The sequence below is a fragment of the Ornithorhynchus anatinus genome, chromosome 4, assembly GCF_004115215.2.
Source record: "Ornithorhynchus anatinus isolate Pmale09 chromosome 4, mOrnAna1.pri.v4, whole genome shotgun sequence".
In the NCBI taxonomy this organism is placed as follows: domain Eukaryota; kingdom Metazoa; phylum Chordata; class Mammalia; order Monotremata; family Ornithorhynchidae; genus Ornithorhynchus; species Ornithorhynchus anatinus.
The window spans coordinates 83097783-83117008 of record NC_041731.1 but is presented as its reverse complement, the minus strand read 5'-3'; the positions used below and the strand labels follow the sequence as shown (position 1 = coordinate 83117008).

At 42.1% G+C, this 19226-nt stretch overlaps 1 protein-coding gene across 2 annotated transcripts in view; it reads right to left on the bottom strand.

Annotated features, from left to right (window-relative positions):
* The window catches only part of VAV3 (vav guanine nucleotide exchange factor 3), a 333180-nt gene that overhangs the window by 81425 nt on the left and 232529 nt on the right, over window positions 1-19226 (bottom strand). For both annotated transcript variants that reach the window (XM_029063268.2, XM_029063269.2), the window contains exon 19: window positions 18824-18869. In XM_029063268.2, coding sequence (XP_028919101.1) covers window positions 18824-18869 — 46 coding nt within the window. The remainder of the gene's footprint in view (window positions 1-18823; window positions 18870-19226) is intronic.

Sequence of the window (19226 nt, the reverse complement as noted above, 5' to 3'; positions counted from 1 at the left end):
CTAAGGGAACAGGAGGGAGGTCTTTAATAGGGAACTGTAAAAAATTGCTTTAAAATCCAGGACACCCTTTCCACCATGCCGGAATACACTGGGTGCTGTGACATAATGATGATTTGGACCTTAGTGAGTAGAAAGACTGAGGAAATATGAGTCTCTTTTTGGAGCCAGTGCCCCCACTCCTCAACCCGAAAGAGGACCGGAGGAGGGTGACATCGTTCCCGGGCAGCAGGATTCCAAGTGTGGGGGGAAGTGGAGAATAACCAGCCCCTCCGCTGAAGTTTGCTGAAATGGATCAGCAGCTAGGAGAACGACCCAAATCATAAAAACTATTTGGCTGAATAGCTATTCTAGAGATGAACAAGGCATAAGAACAGAAAACTGTACTGGATATTTCCAAAGGGGAAGAGTTTGAAACGTGAAGCAGCATATTTCTCTTTTTTGCTCAGCACTGAATGCTGGTATTTGCTAAGCCCTTACTATGAGTCAAGCACTTTTCTAAGAGCTAGAGAAGATAGAGGATAATCAGGTCAGAGAGAGTCCCTGTCCCACACAGGGCTCACAGTCTAAGCAGGAGGGAGAACAGGTAATGAATCTCCATTTTACAGATGCCTTAACCGAGACATCGAGAAGTTGAGAAGCAGCATGGCTTGGTGGATAGAACAAGAGCTTGGGCATCAGAAGGACCTGGGTTGTAATCCAGGCTCTGCTCATGTCTGCTGTGTGACCTTGGGTAAGTCACTTGACTTCTTTGGACCTCAGTTACCTCATCTTCAAAATGTGGATTAAGAGTGTGAGCCTCATGTGGGACAGGGACTGTGTTCAACCTGATTTACCTGTATCTACCCTAATGCTTAGAACAGTGTTAGGCACATTGTAAGTGCTTACCAAGTACCGTAATTATTATCATCATCATCATTATCATTATTATTACTACTTGTCCAAGGTCACATAGCAGACATGTGGCAGAGCCGGGATTAGAACCCAGACCCACGCCTGGGGTCTTTCCACTATCTTACGTTGCTCTTCAAGGAAATCAGCATTTGACATTTCATAAGTAACTAGGTGTTTGCAGTCTAGGTCATTAACCACTCTGTTGAGATGGAGGTAGGGGAAGAAGGAAGAAGAAATAATATAAGGTCTGTATTCCTAGAAGCTCTGGTATGGGGCTTTAAATGGCCAAAAGTTGAGGCTTTCAAGTCTCTAGTATTTTCTCTCTTTTTTTAATCAATCTCTCTCTCCTCCCTCCCTTCTCCTATTCTTGCCACATAAAATTGTCTCCCAATAAGAATGCCGATGCAGTAGTCAAGCCAGATTATGACAAGATCCTGGACCGGCCAGGTAGCCCCTTGGGCAGAGAAGAAGGGGTTCATTCTGGAAATGTTGTGCTGGACCAAGTGCCCGAGTGGTGGTTTCAAAAGTCATGACTGGTAAATCCCAAGACTTTCAGGATAAAGGATGCCAAGGGCTTCCCAAATCTCCTTTTGTTTTCAGAGCAATATGGTAAGTTGTCAAAAAAAATCATTTTTTAGCTAAAACCAACCCGTATCTTTTCTAATTTATTTGAAATTAAGGAGTCAAGAGATTATACTGCCTGACAGGTTGAAAACAGGAACTACAGCCACAGAGAATAAGGTTCCTCCTCAACTGTAATCCTGGAATAATGGTTATAATTAAGTGATTACTATGTAACAAGCACTGGGGTAGATACAATAAGGTCAGACGCATCCCACACTGCACTCAAAATCTGTGGGGATGAGGTGGGGAGAATAAGTATTTAATTCATGTTTCACAGATGAGGAAACTGGGGCTCAGAGATATTAAGTAACTTGCAGGTAAGTGGCAGAACTAAGATTTGAATTTAGGACCTCTGACTCCAAGACCCATGCTCTTTCCACCGGGCCACAATGTTTCCATGAGGTAGTAACTCATTCATTCATTCAATAGTATTTATTGAGCGCTTACTATGTGCAGAACACTGTAGTAAGCGCTTGGAATGTACAAATCAACAACAGATAGAGACAGTCCCTGGCTACTGACGGGTTTACAGTCTAATCGGGGGAGACAGACAGACAAAAACAATAGCAATCAATAGAATCAAGGGGATGTACATCTCATTAAAACAATAGCAATAAATAGAATCAAGGTGATGTACATCTCATTAACAAAATAATTATGGTATTTTGTTGTGATGTTTGTTGAGCACTTACTATAGGCCAGGTACTGTACTACGCACTGGGGTAGATGCAAGCTAATCAGGTTGGACAAAGTCCATGTCCTATATGGGGCTTACAGTATTAATCCCCATTTTTCCGGTGAGGTAACTGAGGTACAGAGAACTGAAGTGACTTGCCCATAATCACACAGCAGACAAGTAGCACAACCGGAAGTAAAACCCAGGCCTTTCTGACTCCCAGCCCCGTGTTGTTTCCACTAGGCCATGCTGCTTCTCTTCTTAAGCACTTACATTGTGTCAGGCAGAGTATTAAGCAGAAGATATAAGACCAGGCATAGTCCCTGTTCCATATAGGGCTCATAGTCTGAGTAAGAGGGAGAACATAAACTCACTGTGGGCAGGGAGAAGCAGCATGGCTTAGGGGAAAGAGCATGGGCTTGGAAATCAGAGGACATGGGTTTTAATTCCGGCTCTGCCACTCATCTGCTATGTGACCTTGGGCAAGCCACTTAACTTCTCTGTGCCTCAGTTGCCTCATCTGTAAAATAAGGATTAAGATGTGAGCCCCACGTGCGACAACCTGATTACCTTGTATCTACCTTAGCGCTTAGAACAATGCTTGGCACAAAGGAAGCACTTAACAAATACCATAATTATTATGATTAGTATTACCAACTCTGTGGCAATCTACTTTCTCAAGCGCTCAGTTCAGTGCTCTGCAGTCAGTGACTGCTAAATGCTCAATAAATACGATTGATTTTACAGGTGAAGAAACCGAGGCACGGAGAAGTTAAGGCATTCCCTCTTTCCCTCCCATATCTGCTATCAGAATCCTTTCAAACAATAGTTAGAATTTAAGAAAATTGGGACTGTTGAATTAGGCTGGCCCAGTAAAAGCAGTTCAGAGACTAATCCCTCCCAGGAGTGAGGTACTGCTGCTTTAATTGTAGCTGTTGAATAATATTTTTGCTTTCTAAGTCCATTTATCAGTTTCCTTGTGTGTCGGTCCTCAGCCTCCCCCCACTTTTTTTGACTGTGAATCTCCAGTGGTGAGGAAATCCACTTGATTCAATATCTTGTACCTTTCCCCAAGTAAGTATTTATGCAATGTCAGAAAATAATAATAGTAGCAAGTTGCATGAAAACTAGGAATAACCACAGGAAGTATGAATAACACTCTTAGGGAAAACATGGAAAATGCTTTTGGGAAAACTCTTAGATGCTCCGCGTTTGTTCCTTTTTACTGTTGCTATTAACCAACTCTATCTTAACATTCTGAAAGTCTACAGAATATCGTTCAGAATTCTGCCAAACTCAGAAATGCTAATTAAGGAGCAAGATTCAGCTCATTAAAGACACTGGATGTTTTATTATAACTACAAATGGCACCAGGTCATCTTTACAGGCTGAAAGACTCTTTTCTATTTGAAGCTGTGGAAACTGTGTGAGATTGGCTTGGTAGCAGCCTCCCACTAAGCTTTAGTACCAGTTGTCTTTATCTGTTTGTTTTAGCATCAGTCCTAATTAGCAGCAATGTCCTCAGCTATTAGTTATCCGGTGCTGGGTTTTAATAGCTCAAATTAATCGGAACACACTGTAACATTCACACATTGCAGATTGCGCAAATAAAGTGAGCTTTAAATCTGTCAGGCAGCGTGAACTTTTTATATAGTGCAAATATTTCCATTTATTTTCTGAATCAAAACTCGATTTTTGCATTCTACCACTATAGCTCTACTGAAGTTCATTCTCAGAAAAACAGGGATAACAACATAATGGTAATAATAGTAATAATGATAATAATAACAACTGTGCTATTTGTTAAGCACTTACTATTGGCCAAGCACTGTTCTAGGCGCTGGTGTAGATACAAGGCAATCGGGTCAGTCATAGCCCCTGTCCCTCATGGGGCTCACTGTCTATGTGGGAGGGCTTTTTTTTTTTAATGATGCTGAATCTCATTTTACAGATGAGGAAACTGAGGCATCCACAATATTGGTGCTTCAATATCTAGCTAAACATGGAGGCACTAGGTGTCCTGTTAACTCAGGCTCTCACTGTTGTTGCTCTCTTCTTTACCACCATACTATGCCCTGCCGTTCTACACCTTCCCCCTTAGATGCAGGTTTGGGTTAGATATCTTGCGTGCCTGCTGTACTGGATGGGCATGGGAACTCACCAGCAGAGTCTTCTCCAAAGCTAAAGGTGCAATGGTTTGGCAGGGTTTTCCTGTGAAGGTATAGGGTCAGTGTGTGTTGGATTAAGAGTCCAAGCTTGTTAGCAGGCTCTATCTTCCACTAGTTCTCCAGGTTATTTCCCGACTGCCCACAAGAAACAGTACCCAGCTCCTTAAATGGTGCTTACACTCTGGCCTATTAGAGGTAAGTCCATCACAAAATTTCTCACCCTGCAACCCCTTCACTGTCAAGGGCTCCCAAGATATTCCTTTAGAAAGAAAAGTTCTCAGGAAAGAATGATCCCATCCACCCTGAACCACTGCCATCACATTCACCAAGTGGAAAGTGGATGAAGGGAACAGGAAAAATGTGTCCAAAAAGGACATAATGAGGCTGCCTGTTTGGGGGAAAAGAAGAGCTTCGAGGGTAATCGGAAGGAAAGGTCATGACATGGGAGAAGGCTGCACTGAGGAGTAGGGACCATGTGCTCCAAAATATGCATTCATGTGCGCATATATGCACACAAACATATGATATGTGCAAATACTACTTCCATTAAAAATAAGTTCTTACCCATGCATTTGAGTGTAACTCAAAAGACAAGCATAATCAGTATGCCTTTCCAGATTGTTTGCACATGAAGGAGACTCCTTATTGCACTGAAAAGTTTTCCCCAAACAAGTCTATCTTTGTTTTTGAGTCTCTTGGTAACATAACCCTGAGAAGGCCTTTGTTGAAAGAGAGGAAACCCGCTAATAACTGCCCATGTTGGTATCTCCCTTGCAGTGGTCTTGGGCTATGTGCCATCATTTGTGATTGTGTCTATAAATCATTATTCTTCCCTTCTATTAGGTAATTCCCTCTCCACCAGCTCTGGTATTCTGCTGTCATCCATTCTTTCCAAATGTCCCACCCTGCAAAGCTTTGTTGTTGTGAGCATATACTCAATGCGTGGCTCACTGGAAAGAGCACGGGCTTTGGAGTCAGAGGTCATGGGTTCGAACCCCGGCTCTACCACTTGTCAGCTGTGTGACTTTGGGCAAGTCACTTAACTTCTTGGTGCCTCAGTTACCTCATCTGTAAAATGGGGATTAAGACTGTGAGCCCCACGTGGGACAACCTGATTCCCGTGTCTACCCCAGCGCTTAGAACAGTGCTCGGCACATAGTAAGCGCTTAACAAATACCAACATTATTAATGTTAGAAATCCTGTACCATCACTTAATGTTTAATATGGTTTGGAGGTGACCCTGGAGAAACCACTCAAGGAACTGAATGTCTGGGTTTTTCACATATACAGAAGTCTCAACAGTGCTACAGCTCCACTGGATTGTAAACTCTTAGTGGGAAGGGATCATGTCTACCAACTCCACTGTATTGTACTTGCCCCAAGTGCTTACTATGGTGCCCTCCACACAGTAAGTGCTCAATAAATGCCACTGATTGACTGACTATAGATCTTCAACTAGATAAGAAATCTTGACACCCCAAGTCACAATCGTTGTCAATTACCCAAAAGCTGTATAACCATATATTGTTGGAGAGTGCCCTGACTAGGTAGCAGAGTTTAGGTAAATGTCTAGGTTAAATAGACCTAATATATAATAATCACTTCCATTTCCATGACAGATGAGTTCTACACTCATTTCTCAGCCTGCCCACACAATACGCAATATTCTCCAGAGACCAGGAAAAAAACATATAATAATTTCTAACTGTTGATCCCCATCTAACCCTCAATGGCTCGGCTGGGTCAGTTTAAGAAACACCATCCTACGTAAATAAACATCAAGATCAGTTCGCTTTATCTTTTGCACTGGCTCAGCTTCCCAGATAAATTGCCTAGATGCTATGTAAATGCAGAGAATAGGTGATTTTCTTTCTTATTTGCACAAATTGTAAAATGTAAAAACATGAATTTCTCCAAGCATTCCAAATCTTGAATCTCACTTGGTTTTCAGGACAAGCCCTGTCACAACTGGGGAGCTGAACAGTGCTTCAAAGGCAGCGAAACTATTTTAAACTCTCCCTTTTAGGTTTTTATTTCAAAAGAGATATGAGCCAGGATTGCTTTTCCTGCTTGAGTTGTGTTTTTTAAAGAAAAGAAAATTAAATGTGACACTGCCGTATAAAGTGTCACCCACAGCAGCAGCTGTACCAAGGGAAAAGAAGTTAGTCTCAGAAGAAACATTTTTGTTTTTCAAAAATCACAAAACTCCACAATGGGTTTTTCTGTTCTCCCCATTTTTTGAATAAAAGAAGAATAAGCTCTGATGTGGCAGTTGAGAAAGTGCCATCCAGCCTAACGTTAGTTGCAGATAACTCTTCCTTCCCCGTTTTTTGCCTCCATGCTGGAAATTCCATAAAACCCACCCAGATTCCCCATTCTGGTTTCCATCTGTGGGAGAGTAGGACTAAACCTAAATCAGTAGGGCCAATCTGCGATAGTTGGGTGACCAAAGATAATGGCCCCTTTTTCCAAATTTTTAATCCCTATTAGCTCCCTGTGGGCAAGGGAACATGTCTTGGGTTTCTGCTGTTTCACCCAAACATTCAGTACAGTGCACTGCACTAAGAAGGTGCATAATAAATATTATTACAACCAAAAGATGTGTAAAATGACACTGATAATGTACCTGCAATAACAAATACTTCACTTCTTTCCCCACCACTGCTGCCTCCCTGAACCTGAGGGCTCTATTTAGCTCAAAGACTATGGCCTTTGCTTTACCTAGAATCAATCAATCAATTGTATTTATTGAATGCTTACTGTGTGCAGAGTCCTGTTCTAAGCACTTGGGAGAGTACAGTAAAACAGAGTTGGTAGATAGGTTCCATGACCACAAAGGACTTGCATCTAGAAGAGGGCACTCTGCTAAAGATCAGGAACAGGGTATTGGTCTCCACCTACCAACAGTCCTCAACAGTGACCATCAGAGGGTCTCGAGCAAGGTGCCAAAGACATCCCTGGCCATTCTAATGCAGACCTAGAATCATCCTGGGTTAAAGAGTTGGCCGATGTACCTGTCCCTAGAACTGGGTTGGTAAGAAAGGGGAAAAGCTGGTAACTTTTGAGAGGGCAGTTTCGGGGAGTGAAGGGAATGGAAAACAGAGTGGAGGGGGGTCAAGGACAGAATTGGAAGAAAGGATGTGCAGGCAGCGGGTGTAGATAACTCACTCAAGAAGCTTGCATAGGAATGGTAGGAGGGAGACGGGCGACAGCTCAAGGGAGCTGTGGGACCAAGAGAGGGTTCTCTAGGATAGGGGATGCATGAGCATACCCTTTCACTCCATGGAAATTGCCCTCTCAAAGGTCATAAATGATCTCCTAGCCAAACCCAACGTTCTTTACTCCATCCTAATCCTCTCAACCTCTCGGCTGCCTCTGACACTGTGGACCACCCCCTTCTCCTGGAAACATTATCCAATCTCAGCTTTGCTGACACTGTCCTCTCCAGGTTCTCCTTCTACCTCTCTGGCCACTCATTCTCAATTTATTTCACAGGCTCCTCTTCTGCCTTTCACCCACTAACTGTGGAAGGCCCTCAAGGTTCAGTTCTGAGTCACCTTCTATTCTCCACTTCCATCCACTCACTTGGAGAATTAATTTGCTCCCATGGCTTCAACTACCATCTCTAAGCAGATGATTTTCAAATCTACATCTCCAGCCCCTATCTCATACATTTGACCCACATATTCAATCTGTCACCATATCACGTCAGTTCAACCGTCACAACATCACTAAAATCCACCCTTTCCTCCCCATAAAAACTGTAACTATGCTGATTCAAACACTTATCCTAACCTGACCTTGCTATAGCATCTGCTTCTTTGGTAACCTACCTGTCCCATCTTTCTAAATTTTTCCTCAAAAAACATTCAGTCCCTGTTTTCCTACTCAAAGAACCTCCAGTGGTTGTCCATCCATTGCCACATCAAATAGAAACTACTTACCCCTGGCTTTAAAGTAGTCAGTTACCTTTCTCCCTCCTAACTTATCTTGCTGATTTCCTACAACAACCCAGCACACCCACTTCTCTCCTCTAACACTAAGCAACTCACTGTACCTTGATCTCATCTATCTTGCCACTGATCCCTTGCCCTCATCCTGGCTTTGTTCTAGAAGACGCTTTCCCTTCATATCCAACTGACCATCACTCTGCCCACCTTCATAGCCTTATTAAAATCACATCTTCTCCAAGAGGCCTTCCCCAGTTAAGTCCTCATTCCCCCTACTTCCTCTCCCTTTTGTGTCACCCTATATTTGGATTTGCACCCTTCATTCACCCCACTCTTAGCCCCACAGCACTTATGTACATATCCATAATGCACTTTAATGTCTGCCTCCCCCTCTAGACTGTAAGCTCCTTGTGGTTGGGGAACATGTCTACCAACTCTGTTATATTGTTCTTTCCCAAGCTCTCAGAACAGTTTTCTGCATGCAGTAAGTGCTCAATAAACACAATTGATTGATTGAAAGAGGAAAAGTGGAACTTCTCCCTGGCCCAAGATGTTCTTCCTAGGATCACTTTCTTAATCAGTCAAAAACATAAAAGACACTAAAATGCTTCTAGAGCTCTAATACAGCAAGAAAATCTGGTTTTTAGACGTCACCATCTAATTGCACTTCTAAAAACCAGAAGAAGCTCCAACAGGTAGGAACCTGCATCCCTGAGGGTTTTATTATTTGAATAATTACATCGCTGATCCAGCACTTCCCACTACATAATCCTCCACATGCACGTTCCTCTAATATAAGCCTCTCCCACTGTCAGCTCTGTTCCTTTACTGTCAGACTGACAGCAGTATAAATGGATGATTTTGCCAAGCATGTATAAACCAGCCACAGAGCAGGGCAGCAAGGGCCCCTCCCTCTCGAACTCAGAGCAAGTCTGAAAGAGTGAAAAACCATTCCTCCCCCACCCTGAAAAGGCCGTTGGCGAGGGACGGCCCAGAACAGTTGGAAAATCTGTTACAACGGCTGAAGGAGCGGGATAGGTTTTCTTGCCGCTCACATCCAGAGGAGGCTAAATTGCCTCTCAGGCCCAAACTAACCTTATTTTCCCAGGTTCAATGCAGGTCTGCAAAGCAATCAGCTTCTTTAAAAGTCAGGCCACGTCCCCCCCCACTCAGTTTGCCCTCACAGCACAGATTTCTCATTTGTCTGCAATGAATCTTAAGTACCGGTAAGGTGCCTATTGCCTTATTTTTGTCAAGTTCGTCCTTCCACCAGGAAATCTGTTTTTACACTCTTACAATTATCCTGCTGTTATCCAGATTGGAAGGACTGTTGAACAAGGAATTAATTTTGAGGGCCGGCAGGAAATGTACCAGTGGTCAATTGCTAAAGAAATGCACAGATGTTTGCTGGTAAAGATGATGACGGCTCGATTCAGTCACTAATAAATGAGGTTCTTGGGATTACTATCTGTTTAGTGAGTATGTAGAATGGCACGTCTCCATTTCTCTTCCTTCGAAGCAGACGTTATGGAATATAGATCGAGGAGAAACAGCACTGTCTCACAAATGACTCAATCCTGGAACAGTAACACATGGGTCTTTCACTGTTCAAGGTTATCACAGCAGGTGCAAGTGCGTTTAGATCAGATTGAATCCAGTCCTTTCGAGGGAAAGAAACAGCTAACCCAAATCTTCACTTGCTTTCTCTCCTACAATCATTTGTCAATTATTATTTTCTAAAGCCACCTGGCTGTTTTTCTCAGAAGCCTTTTTTTATTTTCAAACTCAAAGAACATAACAAAAGCTCCATGGATATTTTACTGTACAATTTCTATTCTGATTATCCACAGTAAACATGGCAATAACCACATTTCTAGTAATATGTCCAAAATTCCAAAACATTTTCCTATTGTGTTGAAAATCTATGCCCTTAAATCAAGAAGTCTCAAAGCAGAGAGCTTAGGGAAAACTTGAAATGGATATTTCACCATTCCTTAAGAACCTCCAGTGGTTGTCCATCCCCCTCCACATCAAAAAGAAACTCCTTATCATAGACCTTAAAGAATTCAACAATAATAACAGTAAAGATAATTGTGGTATATATTAAGTCCATACTCTGTGCCAAGCACTGTACTAAGTGATGGAATGGATACAAGATAATCAGGTCCCATGTGGGGCTCACAGTCTAAATAGGAGGGAGAACAGATATTGAATTACCATTTGGCAGATGAGGGAACTGAGGCATAGAGAAGTTAGGTGATTTGCCCAAGGTGACACAGCAAGCAAGTGGTGGAGCTGGGGTTAGAACCTGGGTCCTTGACTCTCAGGCCTGTGCTCTTTCCACTAGGCCATGCTGCTTCTACTATATCTTGCCCCCTTCTACCTTACCTCCCTTATTTTCTACTGCAACCCACCCCAAACACTTCACTACTTTAATGCCAACCTACTCACCCTTGATCTCTCTTGCCACCGACCTCTTACCCATGCCCTACCTCCAGCCTGGAACTCCCTCCCTCTTCGTACCCGACAGATGATCACCCCTTCCAACCTTCAAAGTCTTATTAAAACCACATCTCCTCTAAGAGGTCTTCCCCTACTAAGCGTTCATTTCCTCTTCTCCCACTCCCTTCTGTGTCACCCTTGAACTTGCTTGGATTTGCACACTTTATTCACCCCTCCTTCAACCCCAAAGTATTTATGACCAAAACAATAATTTATTTAACTGTATCCTTCTCTAGATTGTAAGCTTGTAGTGGGCAGAGAACGTGCCTACCAACTCTTGTTATATTGTATTCTCCCAAGTTCACAGTCTGGTTCTCTGCACACCTTAAGCACTGAATAAGATTGATTGATATGAATGTAATAGATTATGCATATACCAGTGTTTAATGGGAAGCAGGAGGGTGAAACACTTTTTCCTTCCTCCCTTAGCCTAGTACCCTATCTTCCACTGAGGGATTGATTAATAATGGTTTCATATACTTTCTTCTGTATGGATTAAAGAGAAAAAATGTACCCTCCTTAATCAAGAAGTGGACAGAACACTGCAACTAACTGCCCTACCACTAAAATAGAAAAGTATATCTATTTAGTGAGTAGACAAACAGGCCTTACTCCATAGTTCTTTCTTCAAAGCAGAAGCTGGAACAACGATGCCTCAGAAATGACTCAATTTTGCTTCTTTAATGCTCAAGGTTATCTCTGCTGATAAAGTTTTAGACCAGGTAAAAATGAAATCCATCCGTTTCAGCTTTAGCTTGTCTAGTCTTTAGGCAGCTATGTAACATGTGGCTATGTGCTGTTATAGTGGCTTTAAAAATGCCACTGATCATGACACTAAATATCTATTGAGGCTGTCAACATCAGAAATACCAGACAAGTCTATTAAAACTCCAAAAACGCTGGCTTGGTTAAAAACATAATATACTCTAGGTCTGCTGTAGAGCATATGGTATGTACCTGGTGGAAATTGAGATATATACAATATAACCCATAAACATAAACTAGACTTGGTAGAAGGCAGTTTTTAAAGCCTTTTCATTAAACTTTAATTGGTAACTTTGACCTTGAGTGCCACTTTCAAAAGAAATATCACCATGGTGCTGGGATTTCCCAGAGATTTATGATCCTGTGTTCTTGAAAAGTGCCTAGCACTACTGTGCTCCTGAAATAATTGATTTGTCTCTTCCAAGTGTTGTTCTCTTAATACCAGCATCTGTCTCAAAGTGAGTTACAAGCTGATGGAAATGCCTATCTTTATGTAAGAAATGCAGAAGAGATGCCAGAATCTGAGCCACAGAGACCTCTTGGTCTTAAAAATCTAAGCAGCATTTCAAATGATCATTCTGGTAAACAACTGTCACCTCTCTTAGCAAAAAATACTGTGCTAAAGTGATAAGTTCATGGTCTATAAGGTATTGTGATTAATCAAGATTCAATTAATTGACTGGCTCTCTGGGCTGCGGTAGAATGTGCAGAGGCAGCAGGGGCCAGGAGGCTGAGAGAGAAGGGCAGTGGGCGAAGAGAAATGACCACTTATAATAGTAATAATAATTATGGTATTTGTTAAGCACTTACTCTGTGCCAAACACTGTACTAAGCGCTGGTGTGGATACCAGCATAAGAAGCAGCGTGGCTTAGTGGAAAGAGCCAGGGCTCAGGAGTCAGAGGTTGTGGGTTCTAATCCCCACTCGGCCACTTGTCAGCTGTGTGACTTTGGGCGAGTCACCTAAATTCTCTGTGCCTCAGTTACCTCATCTGTAAAATGGGGATTAAGACTGTGAGCTCCATGTGGGACAACCTGACAACCTTGTATCTATTCCAGCACTTAGAACAGTGCTCGGCACATAGTAAGTGCTTAACAAATATCATCATCATCAACATCATCACGTTGGATACATCCCTGTCCCACATGGGGCTCACAGTCTCAATATCCATTTTCCAGATGAGGTAACTGAAGCACAGAGAAGTAAAGTGACTTTCCCAAGGTCACAAAGAAGACGAGTGACAGAGCAGGGTTTAGAACCTATGACCTTCTGACTCCCAGGCCCATCCTCTATCCACTGCACCATGCTGTTTCTCACTATGTCAACCTAAATGACTTGAAGGTTTCAAGAAGCAGGAAAAGTGAGAAACAGAAAAAGAGATAGAGAAAGAGTGCAGAACAGGACACAGGAAACACAGAAGCACACTCCCAGACCTGGCATAGAGATGCATTTTTAAAATTCAACAATTGAAAGACTACAGTGTTCCAACTACATTATTTTAGCATAAATGAGTGAGTTTCCCTTTTACTGTTCACTGCTCAAATATATTTCCTGCCTGCGGGGCTTGCAATCATTCTTTTATATCGGATCTTAAGGACATAATAAAACAAAGCCTCAGACAATGCTACATCCTAGCTGAAAACTGGGAGTTAATTGCTGGGGATAGACTAGCATGGTACACTGTTAACAAGAAAGGAGTGGCTCTTTGGAACAAATGTTTCACAAGAAACAGAGACCAGGAGGCAGAGGAGAAAGCAGCACGGCCTCATGGATAAAGCACAGGCCTGGGAGTCAGAGGGGCATGGGTTCTAATCCCAGCTCTGCCACTTGGCTGCTGTGTGATTTTGGGCAAGTCACATCACTTCTCTGTGCCTCAGTTCCTTCATCTGTAAAATAGGGATTAAGACTGTGAACCGGATGTGAGACAGGGACTGTATCCAACCCGATTTGCTTGTATCCACCCCAGTGCTTAGAACAGCGTCTGGCACATAGTAAGCGCTTAACAAATACCATTATTATTATTCTTAGACGCTGCAAACATCAAACATAACACCACCACAGGTCCCCTATTTTTGTGTGCACAATATGGCTAGGATTGTGGGTTTACTTGGCCTTTTCAACTACACAACCCTCACAGGCATCTTCTTTGACTTTACACTACATTTCTCCTGGAAACACTATCTGATCTCATTTTTTCTGATCCAGCCCTTTCCCACATCTCTGGCTGAGCCATCCCTGTCTCTTTGCCAGTTCTTCTGCCTCCCACTCTTTAACTGTGAGAGTCCCTCAAGGCTCTGTTCTGGGTGCCCTTCTCTTCTCAATCTAACCTCACTCCTATAAGAGCTCATCCAGTCCTACAGCTTCAGCAACCACCGCTCTGCAGATGACTCTCAAACCTATCTTGCTTGCCCTAACTTCTCCTACCTACCTTCAGAACATCGCTTCATGGATTTTCCTGTTGGCTCCTCAAGCTCAACATATCCCAAACTGAATTCCTCCTCTGAAGACTCTATGTAATTTTCCCATCACAGTTGACACACATCATCTGCCACATGTCTGTTGTGTGACCCTGGGCAAGTCACTTCAATTCTCCATGCCTCATTACCTCATCTGTAAAATGGGGATTAAGAGTGTGAGCCCCATGTGAAACAGGGACTGTGTTTAACCTGCTTAACTTGTATCTACTTCAGCATTTAGACCAGTGCTTGGCACATAGTAAACACTTAACCAGTACCATAATTATCTTTATAATTATTATTCTCATGTCTCAAGGCCACATCCTTGGCATTCTGCCCAACTCCTCTCCCTCAGCCCAGTTTACCATAAAATCCTACGGGTTCTTTCCAGAATTTGCCCATTGCTCTCAATCCAAATTTCAAGCATTTGTCCAGGCACTTAACAAAACCAACTCGACTATTGCATCATCCACACTGACCTTCCTGCTCTAGTCTCAGTTCCACACCTCACTCTACCTACCTGATCATTCTTTTAAAACATCACTGTGCACACATCTCCCAACTCCTCAAAAACCTCTAATGGCTAACCATTCCTTCTGATTTCAAATAGAAATTCCTCACCACCAACTTTAAGGCACTCAATTAATTAGCTTTCTCCCTCTAATTTACCTTCTCTCTTCTCCCATTTCACTTCAGGTCACAGGATTCATTCCTTTGAAGCTAACCTACTTACAGTGTCTGATTCCCAACTCCCACCATCAACCTCTACTCATGCCCTTTTTTCTTCCTAGAACTTCACATCCAGCAGCAGACACAATCCTCCCCGATCTTCAAAGCCCTTATGAAATCTCATCTTCTCCAGGATGTCTTCCCTGATCCATCACTCCAAATGCCAACTCAACACTTCCACATCCCCTAAGCACTTGGGTGCTCACACGCATTTGTCTGTGGTTTTACTCTGTTGCTTCATTCTATCTGTAATGTATTTTCTGCTAGATTGTTAATTCCCTGAGGAGGGGGATGAAGACTACTCATTCTATTGTATTCTCCCAAGCACTAAGATGCTCTGCACATAATAAATCCAAGTGATTCATCACCTAGGAAACTGATCATCTGCTCTGGGTTGAACAGCATAATGGCCTAATGGAAAGAGCATGGGCCTGGGAATCAGAGGACCTAGGTTCTAATCCAGCCTCTGCCACTTTCGTGCTGTGTGAATTTGGACAGGTCACTTAACTTCTTTGACTGACTTAGGTTGCTCACCTGCAAAATGGGGATTCAAAACCTGTTCTCCCTCTTACTTAGACTGTCAGCCCTCTGTGGGACCTGATTATCCTACTTAGGAAAGTGTTTGATACGTAGTAAGCACTTAACAAAAAACATTAAAAAAAGTGGTGGCATTTGTTAAGCACTTACTATGTGCAAAGCACTGTTCTAAGAGCTGGGGGATACAAGGTGATCAGGTTGTCCCACGTGGGGTTCACAGTCTTAATCCCCATTTTACAGATGAGGGAACTGAGGCACAGAGAAGTTAAGTGATTTGCCCAAAATCACACAGCTGGCAAGCGGCAGAGCCGGGATTAGAACCCATGATCTCTGACTCCCAAGCCAGGCTCTTTCCACTGAGCCACACTGCTTCTCTAATTTTTTATTATTATTATTATCTACATTATTATTATCATTATTATAACACTATCCTGGGTTTCTGGTGTGCAGAACAATCCTCCAGTTACTTGGCAACATACACTAAAAGTACAGTTCTGTATTTAATAACAATGATGATATTTGTTAAACGCTTACTACTTGCCAGGCTCTGAACTAAGCACTGGGGTAAATACAAGCTAAACAGGTTAGACACAGTCCATGTCCCACATGGGGCTCACAATATTAATCCCCATTTTACAGACGAGGTAACTGAGGCACAGAGAAGTTAAGTGACTTGTTGAAGGAAACACAGCAGACTTCCAGGCCCGTGGTCTATCCACTACACCATGCTGCTTCCTATTTGAGGAGTTTACAATTGGACAGAGGTGCTGTGGCTCCTAACCATCACCTTTGTCTAGCACTCACCAGAAATGCTTCTTGGGTGCTGAGGATCTGGTCTGTCCCATGCTTTGGAAATTGACTGTCAAAATATACAACCATCCCTTGCAGATATGGATTAAACAGCAGCATGCTATCTAATAATGGGCTAATAAATATTTTAAAAGGCAAAACAGAATCTCAGAATATTTTACGAGAGATTTGCATACAGTGAGGCACCAATTTGTTATTAAGCTCCAAATCAAACTCTAGGTTTCCAGGAGATAATATCCAACTTTTCACATGGCTGTGTGAGAAGCAGACCTGCCGAGGATTGCACATCTGGATTCTAGAAGAGATCCAGTAATCATGTCTACGAAAGGTTCATTTAATTTTCAATGGCAAGGTAGATTATCAACAGTCTAATTCTGCCCTGAAGCCGTTTTACCAAAGGACAGTTGTGACAGCTGCACAAATGTTAGTCACAACTGCACGTTAGATAACAGCAATTCCTGTAATCAATAATGAATTAAAGGACAAAGGTCAAACTCACACATCATACTGCTACAGAAAATCATAGTTCAGGAAGTAAAATGTGAAACTGTATATAATTTCAATTCCAATATATAGTCCAGAAAAAAACTCTTTAGTAATTGGATTAATCCACTTAGATCACAAGCTAAAATCTAGATCCTCACAGCCTGAGGCCTCCACTTCCAGGGAAAATACCCCTCCTCCAGTTGGATGGAGACATAGACTGTGAGCCTGTTGTTGGGCAGGGACTGTCTCTATCTGTTGCCGAACTGTCATTCCAAGCGCTTAGTACAGTGCTCTGCACACAGTAAGCACTCAATAAATGCAATTGAATGAAATGTATTTAAAAAATGTTATCAATACAAAGAGTAATCATTATTAGAACTAGTAAGCAGGGGCAGTATGCCTTTGGGAATTTTGTTTCTCTATTTTTTGAAATATATGAAACATAAAGGATCTGTAAAATGGGGTTTCATTTTTGAAATAGTGACTCAATGGCTGTGCTTCCTCCAGCTTAGACTGCAAGCCCCATGTGAGACAGGGGCTGTGTCTGACCTGATTATCTTCTTCCTGCCCCAGCGCTCTAAAGTGTTTGAAACATAGTAAGTGCCTAGTTCAGCTCACCCCCTCCAATCTAACCTTGCTGATTTCCTACCACAACCCGGATTGCATGCTTCACTCCTCCAAAACCAATCTACCCACTATACCTTGATTTAATCTATCTCCCCATCAATCCCTTGTCCACATCCTTCCTCTGGCATGCAATGCCCCATCCACATATGCCAGATTACCACTCTTCCCACCTTCAAAGGCTTATTAAAATCATATCTCTTCCAAGAGGCCTTCCTCAAATAAGTCCTCATCTCTTCTACTCCCTGTGTCACATATGCACTTGGATCTGTACACTTTAAGCAATTTATATTCACTCCACCCTCAGCCCCACAGCACTTATGTGCATATTCATAATTTATTTTAATATCTGGCTCCCCCTCTAGAAGGTAAAGCTCCTTGTGGGAAGGGAATATGTCTACTGACTTTGTATTGTAATCTACCAAGAGCTTCCTACAGTACTCCACACACAGTAAGTGCTCAATAAATACCATCAATTGACTAACAAATACCATAATAAGTTGATATCAGAATGGTTTTAGTCGCATATAGCTAATATCTGTTCAAGCACTACTCAGTTTATTACTCATCTTCACATTATAGCTTCTTATTATGCAGTCTTGATTTGGGAGGTTTAATAATATTAACACAAAATTGGGCTAAATTTCATCAGACATTAATAGATTTGAACTGATCTCAAAACACAAGTATTGGGTTAATAAAATGTTTATGAACCTTTTAGAGCCACTAAATTAATGTGAATAATATTGGCCTAGTATGTTTAAAAGGATGAAAAATCCTGACAAAACCCCAGAACTCTGAATTTTTCTTTGCAACAATCCCTTTAGATGAGAGACAAGAGAAGGTTACCCTTAGCTCATAAACTCATTCCCGCCCCTTCTCGAGGAACAGTGACTGTGTCTAATTACCACCTCTGTATTTTACCCAAGCACTTAGTACAGTGCTCTGCACACTATTATGGTCTAAAAAACAAATCTTTAATAATTAAACTTGAAGAGATTTACATAAAGGACAAAAGCATAATTACAGAGGGAAAAATTTCCAATGTTAAAGATGAGAACTACTGAGTATTTTATGCAGACAAATAACTGGTCTCTAAAAGGAATGTGTTTTCAGTTGGGTATAGAGCTTGTATGAATACCCTTGATTGTGTTAATAGTCAGAGACCATGATTCTATAACGATATCATCCAGAAATCAGAGAGAGATGGGGGTACAGTTCTAGAGGGGCAGCATACCAATTCATTTGGTTTCTTGGGAGTCTTTGGGGAAATGCTAATTTACCAGAGTCAACTTGGGGTTGGAGGTGTGGGAATGTTGAGATTTTTTCCACCATGCTCTGCAGACTGGTGTGCTTGTGTTGGAGGTATTTAGATCACCTGGAGCGGCTCAGTCAGTGAAAAATAAGCACAAGGGCTGATTATGAAGGCAGTGAAATGCCAGGCAGTTACCAGTCATGTGACCAGAACCCTTGGAAACACAGCAAGATAAATGATTTAAACTTTAGACTTTCTGCTCCTGGAAATAAGCAGGACTCGCTGGAAACAAAAACACAACTTACTGCATACTCATGCAATATAATACCACAGAAAGCCACGAAACACACCTGGATCCACGGGTCTGGATGGTCTTCTAAATCCGTTGGCTCGCCTCTGTTTTGCAAAAAAAGGAAGCAGAGAGGTGTCAATAGCTTCTACCTTGAACATATAAGTCACTTTCAATCAATCACTCAATCAATGAATGGTATTTATTGAGTGCTTGCTGTGTGCAGAGCACTGCACTAAGCACTTGGGAGAGTACAATATACTGCCCACAATGAGCTTACAGTCTAAAGGAGGAATTCACCGTTTTGAAAAGCTTTCATCAGGAATGTGTCCAATTCCTGGTTATTTTTTAGCATAGTTCCTTTTTTTCTTGTACTTGACCCATCTATTCCCTCCCCATCCAGTACTGGAGCAGGGCAATTCAGCTGTTCATTTCATTTGGAAATAACTACAGGGAGGAACAGG